This window comes from Arachis ipaensis, chromosome B10, assembly GCF_059453495.1.
Source record: "Arachis ipaensis isolate K30076 ecotype BB chromosome B10, ASM5945349v1, whole genome shotgun sequence".
NCBI classification, from domain to species: Eukaryota; Viridiplantae; Streptophyta; class Magnoliopsida; order Fabales; family Fabaceae; genus Arachis; species Arachis ipaensis.
In genome coordinates this window covers 115,801,075-115,820,289 of record NC_142435.1, presented here as the reverse complement: position 1 = coordinate 115,820,289, position 19,215 = coordinate 115,801,075, and the positions used below count along the sequence as shown (strand labels likewise).

General features: G+C 32.2%; 1 protein-coding gene across 2 annotated transcripts; it reads right to left on the bottom strand.

Moving 5' to 3' along the window:
• Positions 1-14,419: 14,419 nt before the first annotated feature.
• On the bottom strand, positions 14,420-18,697 carry LOC107621832 (WAT1-related protein At5g64700). Of its 2 annotated transcripts, none has more exons than XM_016323821.3 (7): positions 18,481-18,697; positions 18,300-18,362; positions 17,899-18,015; positions 16,110-16,332; positions 15,872-16,030; positions 15,102-15,253; positions 14,420-14,743 (listed from the first exon to the last, which is right to left on the bottom strand). In XM_016323821.3, the coding sequence occupies exons 1-7, from the start codon at positions 18,651-18,653 to the stop codon at positions 14,572-14,574; spliced, it is 1,059 nt and encodes a 352-aa protein (XP_016179307.1). In that variant the 5' UTR covers positions 18,654-18,697; the 3' UTR covers positions 14,420-14,571. The 2 variants fall into 2 exon arrangements, with proteins under 2 accessions (XP_016179307.1, XP_088346682.1); XM_088490556.1 differs by having other exon boundaries at positions 14,578-14,743; positions 15,124-15,253; positions 18,481-18,676.
• Between the last annotated feature and the right edge of the window lie 518 nt (positions 18,698-19,215).

Here is a 19,215-nt window from a genome sequence, read left to right as displayed (position 1 = left end):
TGCCTGCTGTACTCCTTGGGTATGGACCTTGCAGCTTTATAGTTTGCAATGTCTGCAAACCATGGTGTTTCCTGAATGGCGAACAAATGCTCATCCGGAAATTTTTCAGAGATCTCAATAGAGGAAAAGGACGCCCCTTCTACTGGTTCTATCCGGGACAGATGATCAGCCACTTGGTTTTCTGTTCCTTTTCTGTCTCTTATTTCTATATCAAACTCTTGCAGAAGAAACACCCATCTTATGAGTCTGGGTTTTGAATCCTGCTTTGTAAGTAGATATTTAAGAGCAGCATGGTCAGTGTACACAATCACTTTTGATCCTACTAAGTATGATCTAAACTTGTCAATGACATAAACCACTGCAAGCAATTCTTTTTCTGTGGTTGTGTAATTTTTCTGGGCATCATTTAAAACACGGCTAGCATAATAAATGACATGCAGAAGCTTGTCATGCCTCTGCCCCAATACTGCACCAATGGCATGGTCACTGGCATCACACATTAGTTCGAATGGCAATGTCCAGTCTGGTGCAGAAATAACTGGTGCTGTGATCAGCTTAGTTTTTAGAGTTTCAAACGCCTGCAGACACTCTGTGTCAAACACAAATGGCGTGTCAGCAGCTAGCAGGTTGCTCAGAGGTTTTGCAATTTTTGAAAAATCCTTTATAAACCTCCTATAGAATCCTGCATGCCCCAGAAAGCTTCTGATTGCCTTAACATTGGCAGGTGGTGGTAATTTTTCAATTACCTCTACCTTAGCTTGATCCACCTCTATTCCCTTGTTTGAAATCTTGTGCCCAAGGACAATCCCTTCAGTCACCATAAAGTGACATTTTTCCTAGTTTAAAACCAGGTTAGTCTCTTGGCATCTTTTCAGAACCAGTGTCAGGTGATCAAGACAGGAGCTGAATGAGTCTCTATATACTGAGAAGTCATCCATGAAGACTTCCAAAAATTTTTCCACCATGTCAGAGAAAATAGAGAGCATGCATCTCTAAAAGGTTGCAGGTGCAATACACAGCCCAAATGGCATCCTTCTGTAGGCAAATACTCCAGATGGACATGTGAATGCTGTTTTCTCTTGATCCTGGGGATCTACTGTAATTTGGTTGTAGCCTGAATAGCCATCTAAAAAGCAGTAATAATCATGACCTGCTAGTCTTTCTAGCATCTGGTCTATGAATGGTAAAGGAAAATGATCCTTTTTGGTGGCTGTATTGAGCCTTCTGTAGTCAATACACATGCGCCACCCTGTAACTGCTCTTGTAGGAACCAGTTCATTTTTTTCATTATGAACCACTGTCATGCCTCCCTTTTTGGGGACAACTTGGACAGGGCTTACCCATGGGCTATCAAAAATAGGATAAATAATCCCAGCCTCCAGTAACTTGGTGACCTCTTTCTGCACCACTTCCTTCATGGCTGGATTTAGCCACCTCTGTGGTTGAACCACTGGCTTAGCATCGTCCTCCAATAGGATCTTGTGCATGCATCTTGCTGGGCTGATGCCCTTAAGATCACTTATGGACCACCCAAGAGCTGTCTTGTGTGTCCTTAGCACTTGAAGTAGTGCTTCCTCTTCCAGGGGATTTAAAGCAGAGCTTATGATCACCGGAAAAGTGTCACCTTCTCCCAGAAATGCATATTTCAGGGATGGTGGTAATGGTTTGAGCTCAGGTTTAGGAGATTTTTCCACTTCCTGAGGAAGTTTCAGAGGCTCTTCAATTCCTTTGAATCCTCCAGATCAGGCTGAACATCTTTAAGGATGTCTTCCAGCTCTGATTCGAGACTCTCAGCCATGTTGATCTCCTCTACTAAAGAGTCAATAAGATCAACTTTCATGCAGTCTTTTGGTGTGGCTGGATGCTGTATGGCTTTGACAGCATTTAACTTAAACTCATCCTCATTGAATCTCAGGGTTACTTCCCCCTTTTAGACATCAATGAGAGTTCGTCCAGTTGCTAGGAAAGGTCTTCCTAGAATGAGAGTAGCACTCTTGTGCTCCTCTATTTCCAGCACTACAAAGTCAGTGGAAAAGGCGAATGGCCCAACCTTGACAATCATGTCTTCAATCACGCCTGATGGGTATTTAATAGAGCCATCAGCAAGTTAGAGACATATCCGGGTTGGTTTGACTTCTTCAGTTAAACCAAGCTTTCTGATAGTGGATGCAGGTATTAGGTTGATGCTTGCCCCAAGATCATATAAAGCTGTCTTGGTGCAATTACCCTCTAATATGCATGGTATCATAAAGCTCCCGGGATCTTTAAGCTTTTCTGGGAAGCTTTCCAAAATGACTGCACTGCATTCTTCAGTGAGGAGAACTCTTTCAGTTTCTCTCCAATCCTTCTTATGACTCAAGATCTCTTTCATGAACTTGGCATAAGAGGGTATTTGCTCAAGTGCCTCTGCAAACGGAATCTTTATTTCAAGAGTCCTGAGATAGTCTGCAAAGCGGGCAAATTGCTTATCCTGCTCCTCTTTGCGGAGTTTTTGAGGATAAGGCATCTTGGCTTTGTATTCCTCAACCTTAGTTGCTGCAGGTTTACTTCCTACAGAGGTGGTTGGAGGAGCCTTTTTAGAGGGGTTGCTATCAGCACTTGTGTGTGTCTGATCCCTCACTAGCATTTGAATGCCAGGGTTAGAAGCTTGATTGGCGTTGGACGCCAACTTCTTACCTGTTTCTGGCGTTTGAACGCCAGAACTGAGCTTCCATTGGGCGTTTGACGCCAGCTCCTTGTTTATTTCTGGCGTTTGAACGCCAGAACTGCACGTGGGTTGGGCGTTTAACGCCAACTCTGTATTCTTTTCTGGCGTTTAAACGCTAGAGTTATTCCTCTCTGGGCTCTTACTGTCCTCAGAGGGATTTTGGATAATATTCTGCTCATCCTCTGTCAGTTGTTCTTTCCTTGGCTTTCTGCTGCTCTGAAGTGAGGTATTTAATATTTTTCCACTTCTTAATTGAACTGCCTGGCACTCTTCTGTTATCTGCTTTGATAACTGCTATTTTGTCTGATTCAATTATGCCTCCATATTTTTATTAGCATTTTTAGTGTCTTGTAGCATCTCCTTGAATTCTACTAGCTGTTTTGTTAGAAGGCACAATTGTTGATTGAGTTCAGCAACTTGTTCTGGAGGACCAAGTTCAGTAGACACTGCTTTGGCTTCTTCTTTTATGGAGGACCCACTACTTATGTACAGATGCTGATTTCTAGAAACTATATCAATAAGCTCTTGAGCCTCTTCAATGGTTTTTTTCATGTGTATAGATCCACCAGCTGAGTGGTTTAGGGACATCTGAGCTCCTTCTGTAAGCCCATAGTAGAAGATGTCTAATTGCACCCACTCTGAAAACATTTCAGAGGGGCATTTCCTTAGCATCCCTCTGTACCTCTCCCAGGCATTATAAAGGGATTCATCATCCTCTTGTTTAAAGCCTTGGATGTCCAGCCTTAGCTGTATCATCCTTTTTGGAGGGAAATATTGATTCAGGAATTTGTCTGATAACTGTTTCCATGTCCTTATGCTTGCTGTGGGTTGGTTATTTAACCACCTTTTAGCTTGATCTTTTACAGCAAATAGAAACAGTAACAATCTGTATACATCCTGATCTACCTCCTTGTCACGTACTGTATCAGCAATTTGCAAGAATTGTGCCAGAAACTCAGTAGGTTCTTCCTGTGGAAGACCAGAATACTGGCAGTTTTGCTGCACCATGACAATGAGCTGATGATTTAACTCAAAATTGTCTGCTTTGATGGGAGGTATACAGATGCTACTCCCATATGCAGCAGTAGTGGGATTAGCATATGATCCCAAAGTCCTTCTGGACTGTTCATTTCTACTTAGATCCATGATGGATAAAATGGAATTGATATGAATTGCAAAGAAAATATATTTTTGTTTTTATTTTATTGAAGTAGAACAAACCAAATTATTAAGATAAATAAAAATAATAAGATAAAATAAAATAAAATAATTAGAAATTAGAATGTAAATTTCGAAAATCAAGAGAAAAATACATTTGAAAATAAAAATAATTGCTTAATTAAGAAGATTTGAAAAACTTTGGATATGATTTTTTGAAAAAGATTTTGAATTTTGAATTTTTTAAACTAAGATAAGATAAAATAGAAAGTTTTCAAAATAAAAATCTTAATTTTTAAAGGGAAATTTTGAAAATTAACTGAAATAAAGAGAAAAGATATTTTTGAATTTAATGAGGAAAGAGAAAAACAATAAAAAGACACAAAACTTAAAATTTTTTTTTATCTAATGCTCCTTATTTTCGAAAATTTGGAGGAAAAACACCAAGGAATACCAAACATAAAAATTTTAAGATCAAAACACAAGCAAGACTCAAGAACACCTTGAAGATTCACAAGAACACGAAGAACAAAAATTCAAAGACTCAAAGGAGCAACTATTCACAAGAACATAGACACATTCAACAAATGCAAGGATTAAACAGAGAAAAACTATTATTATTATTATTATTTTTGAATACTAATAATTCGAAAATGCACAAGAAAAACAAGAAAAATTACAAAACAAGAAAAACTAAAGATCAAACAAGGAAAATAAACAAGAACAACTTGAAAATTAAGAAAGAACAATGAACACAAATTCGAAAATTTAAAAGAAAATAAAAACATGCAATTGACATCAAACTTAAAATATGAAACTAAACTCAAACAAAAAAACTCAATTATTAGTTTATAAAATTTTCGAAAAATTTAAAAAGAAAAAATAATGATCTAAAAAAATTCAACCAAAAACAATAATAGAAGACTCTAAACCAAAAAGAAAAATTTTTCCTAATCTAAGCAACAAAATAAACCGTCAGTTATCCAAACTCGAACAATCCCCGGCAACGGCGCCAAAAACTTGGTGCACGAAATCACAATCACACTCTTGCAATTCCGCACAACTAACCAACAAGTGCACTGGGTCGTCCAAGTAATACCTTACGTGAGTAAGGGTCGACCCCACGGAGATTGTCGGCTTGAAGCAAGCTATGGTTATTTTGTAATTCTTAGTAAGGAGATCAATAACAAGAGTGATTATATTTATGAAGAGTAAAAAGCATAAATTAAATAGTACTTATATGCAGTAATGGAGAATATGTTAGAGTTTTGGAGATGCTTTGTCTTCTGAATCTCTGCTTTCCCCTGTCTTTTTCTTCACGCACGCAAGGTTCCTCCTATGGCAAGCTGTGTGTTGGTGGATCACCGTTGTCAATGGCTACCATCCGTCCTCTCAGTGAAAATGGTCCAGGTGCACTGTCACCGCACGGCTAATCATCTGTCGGTTCTCCCTCATGCTGGAATAGGATCCATTGATCCTTTTGCGTCTGTCACTACGCCCAACCCTTGTGAGTTTGAAGCTCGTCACAGTCATTCAATCCCTGAATCCTACTCGAAATACCACATACAAGGTTTAGACTTTCCGAATTCTCCAGAATGCTGCCAATGGATTCTAACTTATACCACGAAGATTCTGATTAAGGAATCCAAGAGATACTCATTCAATCGAAGGTAGAACGGAGGTGGTTGTCAGGCATGCGTTCATAGGTTGAGAATGGTGATGAATGTCACGGATCATCACATCCATCATATTGAAGTGCGAATGAACATCTTAGATAGAAACAAGCGTATTTGAATAGAAAACAGAAATAATTGCATTAATTCATCGAGACACAGCAGAGCTCCTCACCCCCCAACAATGGAGTTTAGAGACTCATGCCATCAAAGAGTACAAAGTTCAGATCTAAAAATGTCATTAGGTCCAAAATAAATCTCTAAAAGTTGTTTAAATACTAAACTAGTAACCTAGGTTTATAGAAAATGAGTAAACTATGATAAATAGTGCAGAAATCCACTTTCGGGGCCCACTTGGTGTGTGCTGGGGCTGAGACTTTAGCTTTACACGTGCCTAGGCTGTTTCTGGAGTTAAACTCTAGGTTGTAACATGTTTTGGGTGTTTAACTCCAACTTGTAACCTGTTTCTGGCGTTTAACGCCAGAATAGGGCAGAGAACTGGCGTTGAACGCTAGTTTGTGTCATCTAAACTCGGACAAAGTATGGACTATTATATATTTCTGAAAAGTCCTGGATGTCTACTTTCTAATGCAATTAAGATCGCACCATTTGGACTCCTGTAACTCCAGATAATCCATTTTGAGTGCAGGGAGGTCAGAATCCAACAGCATCTGCAGTCCTTTTTCAGCCTCTGAATCAGATTTTGCTCAGGTCCCTCAATTTCAGCCAGAAATTACCTGAAATCACAAAAAAACACACAAACTCATATTAAAGTTCAGAAATATGATTTTTATTTAAAAACTAATAAAAATATACTAAAAACTAGTCAAATCATACTAAAAACTATGTAAAAACACTGCCAAAAAGCGTATAAATTATCCGCTCATCATTACCTCACATGGCATTTAACATAGAATGTCTTGTCTCTGCACACACCAACAATAGGATAATGTGAAAAGAAGACACAGATAAATAACTAAAGTTAGGTTATGCTTACTTGCTACTGCTAATTTATCTATGATTTTTTGGGAAGACTTATTTACAACAGCCGTATATATAATTAATAGGCTCCCTAGCTCAGCTCTAAACAATAAATCACCCTTTGAGATATTGTTTAACAAAATTCCTACTTACAGCTATTTGAAGATATTTGGTTGTGCTTGTTTTTTCTATATGAGACCATATAATAAAACTAAATTTACTTTTAAATCAGAAAAGTATTTGTAGGCATAAAGGATATAAATGTATGACAAAAGATGAAAAATTACATGTTTCTAGGCATGTTATTTTTAATGAAACAGAATTTTCATATCAAACAATATTTGCCGTGAATAATACTCTTGACTAACAATTCTTCTAATGAATTGCCACCGTTTAATTTTAGGACACCACACATACCTTCTCAGAACATCCCTCCATCTCTTTCACCTCCTACTCCACTCTCTAAATCAGCCAGAATTAATCTCTATTCAACAACTTCTTTAGGAACTTCAAATACATCAACTAATTGCCCCTACTATATATTATGACAACTAAAGTATCACATTGCTTGCTGCCAACCCAATTCTTCATACCAGATGTAAACATATGGAGATTGATCTCCATTGTCTTCGAGACATGATAAACAACAAAAAACTCTTTGCTGTTAACATCCTTGCCATTGATCAAATGGGGGATATTTTTATAAAACCCCTTTCAGTATCTTTGTTTCATAAATTTAAAGACAAACTTAGAGTAGTTGTTCATCTCACTGCTAAATTTAAGGGAGGATATCAAGAGTAAAGGTAATTAAAAGAGTGAAAACTCTACTATGTCCATTCATAAAAAGTTATAGGTTTGTTCAGTTAATTACAACTAAACAGCAGTTTATCTACAATGAATGCTTGTGTACAACACATAGAGTGTAATCTATAAATATTGCTAATCACTCCTAGATGAATAAGATAAAATTTATTGCTAGTTGTACACATTTTTTCCTTTTCCTTTTTCTCTGAACCCTAATTCTACTACTGCATCTTCTCTACTTTATTTGCCCACGCTCTCTTCTGCTATGATGCTCAGTTCATGTCTCTGTCATAAATTCCATCACATCCTAGCTGACAATTGAATAATAGTTATGTATTTAAATTAATATTAATTAATTTTTTATTTTTCAATAGAAATGCTTATTCTCTAGTATTATTATATATTTTAAACTAAAGATGAACATTTTTACTTTACTTTTTAAAAGTGAAGTCTTCGTTTTCAAAATTATTTAGAAGGATTAACTGGATAATAAATTTTTTATTAGTGGAATAACGATCTCTACTAGATCGAATTTTTCAAACCGGTTGGTGGAGGTGTATTTATAAAGAACTTTGACTTTTAAATTAATCTTAGTTCTAATCCAAAAGATATAGAAACTAGGATTAGATATTTATTAAACCATTCTTCTACCTTAGTTTATCTTGGTTTATTTCGTATTACAAAGTCTCTCCCATTATCATTCACTTACCAAATAACACTAAAGTCACTGCTTCCTATAAGGGTGTTGTGCAATTTTCTTCATCGTTAATCCTTTATGATGTTCTTTATCTGCCTTACTTTAATTTTAACATTATTTCCATATCCAAAATTACTTCCAATCTTCAATGTCAACTCAATTTTTCATCTTCTTCTTGCACTTTACAGGCCAACACTTTGAGGACGATTGGTTTGGGTAGAATGAGAGAAGGCTTGTATGTTGTTGAAAGTACTCTCACTCTCACTCCATCAACTTCACATTCCATTCATACTATCAAAACAAAATCAGCCATTACACCATTCGAGCTATGGCATTTTCGTTTGGGTCATCTTTCTGAATAAAGACTTAATTATTTACATAAGCAATTTCCTTTTATTTCTATGCATTATGATAAAACTTGTGATATTTGTCATTTTTTTAAACAGAAGAAACTTTTATTTTCTCAAAATTTTAATAAAGCTAATGCAATTTTTTATTTATCACATTTTGACATTGGGGCCGTTTCGACAAAATTCTATTCATAATCATAAAAAAATTTTAACTATCGTTGATGATTTTAGTCGCTTTACATGGGTTATTTTGTTAAAATCAAAAGGAGAAGTGCAAAATCATGTAAAGAATTTTATTGCTTTAGTTGAAATACAATTCAACTCTAAAGTCAAAACTGTCCGTTCCGATAATGGACCAGAATTTATTTTACATGATTTTTATGCTTTCAAGGGCATTATTCATCAATGTAGTTGTGTTGAAACCCCTTAACAAAATGGACAGGTAGAACGCAAGCATCAACAAATTTTAAATATAGCTCGTGCTCTTATGTTTCAATCTAATTTACCATTATCTTTTTGGTCTTATGTTGTTAAACATGCTGTTTATTTGCTGAATAGAGTTCCATCCTCTGCAATTAATTTTCAAACACCATTTGAGATTTTATTTAATCATCCACCAAATTATCATGACCTTAAAGTTTTTGGATGTTTATGTTTTGTATCTACCCTAATGACAAATAGATCAAAATTTGATCCAAGAGCCAAAAAGGGTGTTTTCATTGGTTTTCAAAATGGTTTTAAAGGATATATCATTTATCTTTTGGATGACAAAAGGATTGAAATTTCTCGAAATGTTATATTTTATGAATTAGTCTTTCATTTGGTCCACTTAAATGACCCAATTTCTCCTTCCAACCCAACAACAAATTCTGAACCAAAACAATTTTTCTGTCAACACACATAACCCAAAAATACCAACCCTTCCAATTGAACCCTCACCCATACCCATTGACCCAACTCCATCTAATTCTTTATTTTCTCCAACAACCTCTCCTTCTTTCTCACTGTCGTGTCCTAACCAACTTGAATCCATGACAACCGAATCTCTTTCGAGGCCCACACCCTCCTCTTCTTCCGCACTAGACACTAGTCCACCATCACCTCCTCATCCCCCGTCACCTTCCTCACCACCTGAGCAACCCCATCTTCGTCATTCTGATCGACCTTATCAACCTCCAGCATATCTCTCTGATTACTTGTGCAATTTCTCTCTCACCTCTACAAATCAATCTCCCTCAAAGTGCAGGTATCCTTTATCTTCAGTCATGTTTTTTTCTTTTCTTTCATCTTCACATAAAAGGTTTCTATTATCTCTACATTCTGACGTTGAGCCAAAGTTCTTTAAAGATGCCAATCAACATCCCAATTGGCGCAGTTCTATGAAAGATGAGCTGGATGCTCTTGAGTTGAACAAAACTTGGCGTCTTGTTGATTGTCCTGGAGGTGTTAAGCCGGTTGGCTGTAAATGGGTCTATCGCATCAAACGCAAGCCTGATGGTTCAGTTGATCGATATAAGGCTCACCTTGTGAATATCAGCGGACCCTATCTAATTATAGTCTATTTGTTAAATTTACTGGTGCTCAAATTTCTATACTTCTAGTCTATATTGATGACATCGTTCTCACTGGTAATTCTATTTCTGAACTTGCTTCCATTAAGTCTATTTTGCACCAATACTTCCGAATTAAAGATTTGGGCCCTTTAAAATATTTTTTGGGTATTGAAGTAGCTCAATCAACAAAGGGAATTTGCTTATCTCAGAGAAAATATTGTCTTGATCTTTTGGAGGATTCTAGTTTATTAGGTGCTAAACCTGCCTCTGTTCTAATGGATAGTTCCACAAGACTATATCAAGACAAAAGTCCCTTGCTATCTGACCCTTCTGTGTATCGCCGATTGGTTGGGCGTCTTATCTATCTTACCACTACTCGACCAGATATCATGTATGCCACTCAATAATTAAGTCAATTTATGGCATCTCTTACTGAATCTCATCTTCAAACTGCCAAGCATGTGTTACGATATCTGAAAACTAACCCTGGCAAAGGACTTTTTTTTCCAAGAGAATTAGAAATTCAGCTTCTCGCCTTCAGTAACTCTGATTGGATTGGATGTCCTGACACTCGGCGATCTTTAACAGGCTATTGTTTCTTCTTAGGCAACTCTTTAGTCTCTTGGAAAACCAAAACAAACCACTGTTGTCCGCCCATCCACTGAAGCAGAATATCGTGTACTTGCCAACACAACTTGTGAACTTCAATGGATACTAAATCTGTTATAATTTTTACGCATCTCTCCTGTCCGTCCACCAGTTTTATATTGTGATAATCAAAGTGCTCTTCATATTGCTACTAATCCAGTTTTTCATGAACGGACCAAACATTTAGAGGTCGATTGTCACTTGGTTCGATAAAAAGCTCAAGCTTGAGTGATGAAACTTCTCTCCATTCCTTCTTCAGGGCAATTAGCTGACATCTTCACAAAGCATTTGTCTCCTCAACTCTTCCATCTTAATCTCAATAAGCTTGGTGTTCTCGATATCTTTCATCCTCCAGCTTGAGGGGGGCGTATTAAACCATTCTTCTACTTTAACCCATGACAACAATAAAGAAGTCTCACGGCCCACAAATTCAGCCCAACAGAATACATAAATTCAGTTTTAATTTTAGCCTTTATCATTTTATCTTATCTTTATGTTACCTTCTTATTTTATCTTTGCTTTTATCTTTCGTAGGCACTATTCTATATATATATTTAGTTTTACTTTTATAATTCAATCAATTAAAAAATACATAACAAAACATTCTTTATCTTTGTGTACTCTTTATGTACTCTTTCAATTTTGTTAATATTTATGTGCTAAACTCTTTATTTATAGTGTTTGTGAGGTAATTGAAAAAATCTAAATAGATGCATACAAAATATATGTGGAATCTTAATTAGATATAATTTAATATATCCTTTATAGCCAGACGACATATCCCTAGGTTATAGCTTTAGGTGTAACAATATTGTTTATTGGAAACCACTAAAAGACGTTTAAAATTAAATATTTTTTTAAGATATTTTTTAGTAATTAAAATTTAATATATATAATTAATTAAATCGTATTTTTTTTATTAAAACTAGATTAGATAAATTAATTTGGCCAAAAAATCGGTAAACTAAACATTGAATAGGTCTAAATTAATATATTTTTTATAAAAAATAACTATAATAATTTTATTATAGAAAATGACTAAAATACTCATATTGTATATATTTTTTAATTTTGAGAACTATAAATCCTAACCCTATGATAGCAAAGAGAAAAGAGAAGGGTTAGAATTTAGAGTTCTCAAAATAATAATAATAATAATAATAGTATTTTAGTCATTTTTTATAATAAAGATATTATAATTATTTTTTATAAAAAATATTAATTTAGACTAGTTCAAGATGTAATTTACCGATTTTTTGACCAAATCAATTTGTTTGATTTAATTTTGACAAAAATAATATGATTTAATCATTGTATATATTAAATTATAATTACTAAAAAATATCTTTAAAGAAAGACGTTTAAAGCGTCTTTATCTAAGTGACTTCCTTGTTTATTTGATATTCAATTTTTACTTTCTAGGATCTTCCTTATAAAAACAATTACAGTTTTTTTACTTTTCAACTCCTCTAAAAATGTTTCAAAAAATATGTGCACAATTTTGTAAGTTCACTAAATTGCACAACACTAATATAGGATAAACAAGTATAAGCTGTAACGAAAAATAGTTGTTTTAAGTACCAAAAAGAAAGAAAGAAAAGAAATAATGAAAAGGAAAACGTTTGGTTCCTTCTGGTCCTAGTGTCAATTCTGGCCATGCAAACGTTGTACATAAATCAATTAATGGAAGTGACAGCAGGAATAGAGAAACTCCAATAATTTAGTTGAGGCTTGTCATCTGTTAACATCAAATTAAAATGGAAATTAAAATCTCTAACTGCACTAAGCGCGATGTTAAAACAATGCAATAGATACAATTATTAATCATTTAACTATGATAATTCACATTAATCACACCCTAATTCTTTGTTAAATGCAAAGTTCAATCACATGCATTTATCTCCTTTCATACAAACACAAGTGTGGGCTCAAGGATTCCTTAACCTTTTTTCTTAGTCGCACTTTTCCTTTTCTCAAGTTCTTAATTATGGTACCCAATTTGATACCTGATGATCGCTGTTAGAACTCGTTACAAATTAAAGCATGATAAAGTAAAAATAGTTCGTTGGATTTTATGGATGATAAGGGTAATGATTGAATGCAATAATGCGAAAAGATCAGCAAACAAAAAAAAAAAAGGAGGAAAAGGAAGGGCTACTACAGTTGCAACTAATAATGAATAAGTTATCTGACCATAGTTTCATTGTTTTTTTAAAGTAAACAAATATATATAAAGAAAAGTACTTATTTAATATCTAATATTTGAAAAAATATCTTACTCCAATAATGTGATTAGATTTTTTATATATATAAAAAAAAACTCATTTTTCCATTAACTTCTTCTTTTGAATAGTAACAATAATTGTAATTGTAGTCACGGTAATAATAGTTATAGTAATGCGTATAACAAAAATGGCAGAAAAATAAAATAAAAATAATAATGGAATAAAATAATATTTTTTAAAAATATAACTTTAAGCAAACAAATAAAAATACAATGAAATAAAACGCTTGATAAAAGATTAACATTTTATCTCATAATAAAAATAGTTGATATCAAATAGGGAATAGATTGTAATAAGATTAAGAGAAAATTTCACTTCATTTTTTTTAGAGATACTAAAATGATATTCTCTTTTCTTTTATTTGTAAAATATATACTTTTTTCTCTTATAACTTTTAAAAAAATCTCCTCTTTAATTCATTTTAAATTTTTTGTGTTAACTAACATTAACTTTACTCTTTTTTAAGAAAAATAAATTGTTTTTTACAAAAATACTTTTTAGCAAAATTTTTTTTGTGTGATTAAATTTTGTTTACCAAAATACCCTTTAACAAATTATTTTTCTATTGATTAAATTATATTTTTTTCAAAATATATTTTTCTTAAATTTTTAATGATTAAATTATTTTTTCTTAATTAAGATACCCTTCAATAATATTTTAATTATTAAGAAACTTATTTTGTAAAGATGTGAAAGAATGAGATGTTAATTTTTTAAATTTGGGATTTATGCATTTCGATTTATTTTTAAATTTTAATAAAGTTGTCAATAATTTTTAATAGTTCTATGAAATAAATTATTTATTAATATTAATTGTTATACATATTAACAGTGGTAAGATTTTTTTAATTTAATGTTAAAATAATATACATTGATATCGAAAAATTAATAGTAAAATATAAAAATAATTGTTAACAAAAATTTTGATAAAATTATAATTTATTAATTAAAAAATTATTGAAGTGTGCCTTAGAAAAAAATAATTTAATCATTAAAAATTTTTAAAAACAATGTTTTAGTAAAAATACAATTTAAAGTAGATAAATTATTTGTTAAGGGCTATTTTAGTAAATAAAATTTAATAAAAAAATAAAATTTTTATTAACGATTATTTTTATAAAAAATAATTTATTTTTAAAAAAATGGATAAAATTACGTTAGTTAATACAAAAAAATTAAAATGGATTAAAATTTTTTTTTAAAATTATAACAAATGAAAATGTATATTTTATAAATAAATAAAAAAAGAATATTATTTATTTATTTTAGCATCTCTCAAAAAAAAAGAAAGTGAAATTTTCTATAAGATTAACTATTAGAAAACATTGAAAATGATTGATGATGAAAGTCTCTCGCAGAGGTAGATACTAGTCACTAGATAACCTAAAGTTCCATGTATGTGCGCAAAATTAAAGGATAGAAATGCTAATATAATAATCTCTTAGCTTCCACAATTAATAATAGAAACATCAAGGTCAATCGAAATTCCCACCCATGTAGCACGAAAAAAGATTACTTGTAATAAGTAAGTAAGTAAGTAAGCAAGTAAGTAGAGTGTATTAATTTCACGGGCAACAACGACTTTTGTTATTATGTGTTTCCCATTTCTTTCAAAGAGTCAAATCATTAGTACATAAAAGTCATGCTTATTGACTTTTCTTTATAGGCCTCAATCAAGGGCTTTTAATTTCTTGATTCATAAATAAAAAAGAAAACTATATTTGTTGCTGTGGATGTGGTTGTGCATCGCTTGCCTCTGTTATTTTGGTATCTCCACATTCTTTTGGTGCTTTAACCGGCAGTGATTTCTGATGACTCACTCCTTCTTTGCTTTTTGCCCACAAAACACTATAGAGACTTAGAACCAGCATGATCCCACCCACAACACTGCATGCATGCATAACACATCCAAATTAATAGGATATTTCAGGACAATCAGTATTTATTAATGGACTAATACATTGTATTTGAGCTAAGCATGCAATAGGTTAGGTTTAATTTTTTCATTAAATACAGCAACTAATGGAAGCATTTCAATGAGTAAAACAATTAGCTTGAAATTTAAAAGGTTTCTATTTTCAAGACGAGATCGAATCTTCGACACTTAGTTAAAATAAGATGAATTTTTTTGTTCAATTACATACTCAGATTAATTTATCGTATATTTATACATAAACATGAAAAATATATCATAAATATTTTAAATTTTATGCTTATTTATTTATGAATTAGCAACGTAGCTGACCTGCCTAAACACAGGGGCTCACCCAAGAGCAATATAGAACCAGTGGTAGACATAATAAAACTGAGTGGGTTCCATATTATTGAGAAAACAGGCCCTCTCTTTTCTATCACCCAAGCTTGCAAGTAGTATACCACCCCATTCACCAGTATCCCCTGTTACACCAAATATTAGCAGTAGGATAGAGGCATCATAATCACCCATTTATCTATTTTATTTTATGCAATAATCAATCATTTTGTTTTGTTAAAAGAAAGTAGGTAAATTTTTATGTAATTTAAAATAAGATAGTAAAATTTCACATATAGTTAAAAATTATTAGACGAGTTGACATATTTGACTAAATTATTATTTAACGATTTTATTCAACTATCAATTTTACATTAAAACAATTGCATATAAGTTTCCACTTTAAAATAATCTCCTAACTATACTTATATTGAAAGAAAAAATCTTTGTTATACATATTTTACATTAGGTTGATGGTAAATTTTATGATTTTGTTGTGGTGTCCAAATTACCTAATTTATTTTTTAAAATAAAAAATAAAATATTTAAAATAAAAATTAAATTATTTAAAATTAATTAAATATTATCTATTTACTTTTTTTTAGTAAATTAGGGACAATGTTAAAGGTATTGTAGCACTGGTGACTCGCCTAAGTTGACACACACATTCTATGTAAAAGCACAATAAGAAACCGTATGTCCGGGTCCCATAAGTATTGTGTTTATTATGGAAAGTATTAAAAATCATATAACTAAATACTTACAGTGTAGACAACTGCAAGGAGTCTCATATCCCAACCCAACTTCCATTGCTGAAAATCTCTTTCAAAAGCTATAGCAACCAAAAATGATTGAATTGCACTTGACATGCACTGCAGGCTAGTGAAATATAACTTTGAAGGGTAGCTTTTAAGAAATTGAGCCTGTCATCAATTTTGGATATATAAGCACACAACAAACTTTAATTGTATAGCACAATAATGCAAGATGAGTGGGTAGTACCTGAATGACAAGCCAAAAGCTCCAAGTGATGACTGCCAAGAAAAAGAGTAAAGAACCGAGTATCCATTTTTGGCCTCTTGATGAAAGATGTTGAGTGTGGTGGTGTCCAGATACTAAGTGTGGTCCTTTGTATAATGCAAGGATCACCACACCACCTATGCAAAGCAATACACTTGCAATCTTTGCAATCCCTGATTCTGTCTTTATGTTTACCTTTTCCATTCTGCATTATAATTTTTGGGATTATCATACAAGGAGTGTTAGAAGGCCAGCAGATTTTGTAATTTGCAGCCATTAATTAGTTATCATTAATATTTTTAATAGTGTGAGATTATATCTAATAGTATAGAACTATTCACTTTTTTTTTTTTGCCGATTAAATGCTGGCCAAATTTTAATAATAGTGCTGGTCCTTAAACTTTCTATTATGATATACCTACCACCCATTCTTAATCATTTATATATATGTCGTTATAGATACAGCCGTTACATTAATAAGTGTTAATTAGTAATATATATTAAAGGGAAACGTTGAGAGATCAATATTTTTAGTTCACAAATAGAAAGATTAGTGTTATTTTCTGTTAGAGATATAGTCATTAATATTATCTTCTCCTATCAACTTAAATTTTTAAGATGAATAATTTTATGATAATTCCAACATAAGAGGGGAAAAAAATTATTGGCTTCTTAAAATTTTTCTGTATCAAACCCCAAGTTAATATAGCTCAATTGGTAACAAGGCTAAGCTAATTCACTCGTTTCGAAGGTTTTCAATTTAATTCCTAAATATAACCAAAAACAAAAATAGTATATCCGAAAAAAAAATTAGAAAGAAAGTAAATAATTCGATTTTATGACTCATTATGGGTGAATACGGATCGGATTGGATTGAATATAGTCAAAATTTTGATTCGATCCGCACTAAAATTACCAAATGGAATCTAATATCAATAATTTTTAAGCATAGATCCGATTCGTACATTTGCGGATCGGATCGGATATCGGACATATCCGCAAAACACAAAAATATTTTTAAAAACTTATTTTTAATAAAAAATATCAATAAAATTTATTTTTTTTGTTCTTTTAAACACTTTTATTTTTAAAATAATATTAAACATATATTTCTTGAATAATAAATTAAAATAATATATATATATATATATATATATATATATATATATATATATGATAATTATTAGTTAAAATAAAATATAAAAAGAATATTTACTTATTTATTTCTTTATTTTTGCAGATACGTAGATATGCGGATCGGATATATAGATACCTATACAAAATTCGCAATCCGATCCTATTAGTGTGCGGATCGGATCGGATCTAATCCGATGCCTTACAAATTGGATCCATATCCGCAATTTTCATTCGAATAAACACCGTGGATACGTGGATCAGATCTGATAACTCATAGTCTCATAGTTATGTATTAGAATTAGAATATACATTATATGGCTACTTTCGTAAAAACATCTTCATATAAATATAGTATTAGTTAATTATTAAATAGTTTGACATGTTTGACCTAACTACCTAACCATTGGTGATACTATCCTTGTAGAAGTAACCAATATTCAATATTTTGTTGCTCTGTCCCACCTTTTTTCTTCTTGATGTTCTCCTTACTTACAAAATCTAAAGTCACCGTAATCTCCTGAAATTGATTTTAGCTGGAACAACTTTTTCTTTTTTCTTAGTTCTCTCTCCATTTAAAGTAAGGGGAAGACACCAGAAAGTGATTTTCTTTTTCTTTAGCAAATTATAATATTACCTGAGAATGACAGCAAGGAAGAAAGTAGAAGCGGGGAGGCAATTAACAAATGCAGCACCCAACGTGGCAGAGGTATAAACAAGTGCAATGCTATAAACATTCAAGGTTAGAGTAAGCCTGAAAAAGCAAGAATTTGTAGTATAGGGTTATAGACCTATTAGTAAGGTTCTTTAATTTGATTATAACAGCATCTAATAACTAAAATATTAGGTCAATAATATTTTTTCTTTATATTTACTTTAGAAACAAATACAAGAAAATATATTCAACTAATATTTTCTTTGTCTTACATTTAACCTAACACTAGACCCTAGTTATTAATTTTGTATTTTTTGAAAGTTATGCCTAACATTCTCCTTCAATATAATATACATAAAGAATTGTAATTACACTTTAGTTACCCGATAAATGAGAACATGAAAATCTTCAAGAAAGTCATGAACGAGAGTGGCACTGCACTTTTTCTAAACCATATAATAATAAAATATAGAAACGTCAGAGTTTGATAACTAACTAGTATATCCAAACAAACTCAGATAGCAAAGAAAATTAAAAGAGAAAATGAAATTCAATAATTATTACCGTTCAAATATGAAGGCCAGAGGGACCAAAATAACGGTTCCCAACATTTGTCTATAGAAGATAAACACAGAGCTATTCATGCCTTGATTAAAAACTGCCTTAGTCAACAAGGTCATCACTGAATATATGAATTGCATTAGAACCACTGCCAAATATGGCTTAACTTCACCCATTTGACAGTGTGCACAAATGTATAGAGAAGAAGGTTATGCCTTCTGATTTTAATTTCACCTATCAAATGCATTTATATAGAGCTTAAAAAAAGTTGGTTATTTGGTTTCTCATATTATTTCTAACCCTCGGTCCGGTAGGTCAATCAGTTACTCGCGGATCTAAGTTTTATTTAAGAGTTTGTTGTAATCAATCAGTTATTGTATGCTAAGGTGGAATTTGAACTCCCAACACTTAATTATGCGAATGAATGAGTTAACCACTCGAACAATTCAAATTGCTTAAAAAAAGTTGGTCATTTATGAATCACTTTCTTGAAAATGAAATAAAATGCTGCTGCATGAGAAATGAGGCCAAAATCTTTATGCCTTGTCATGCCAAAAGAGTTATAATAATTAGTTAAACGTATACTTCAACAGTTGAACATACAAAAAATTTCAGTGGGGATGTATCTATTCTCCAAGCACTCTGAATTTTTAAAATAAAACTTTATTATAGCATCTCATCTTTCGGTTTTCATGCACAAAAGTTGTAATCTAATCTAATATTAAATAATTATTAGAT

Excerpts from the sequence above, each read along its gene's own strand:
- LOC107621832 (XM_016323821.3), bottom strand. The coding sequence starts at position 18,653 with ATGGGTGAAGTTAAGCCATATTTGGCAGTGGTTCTAATGCAATTCATA. Across the intron at positions 18,016-18,299 it reads TTCATGTTCTCATTTATCGG|GCTTACTCTAACCTTGAATG; the intron begins GTAACTAAAGTG and ends TTGCTTTTTCAG. Across the intron at positions 14,744-15,101 it reads GAGCCCCTGTGTTTAGGCAG|TGTTGTGGGTGGGATCATGC; the intron begins GTCAGCTACGTT and ends GCATGCATGCAG.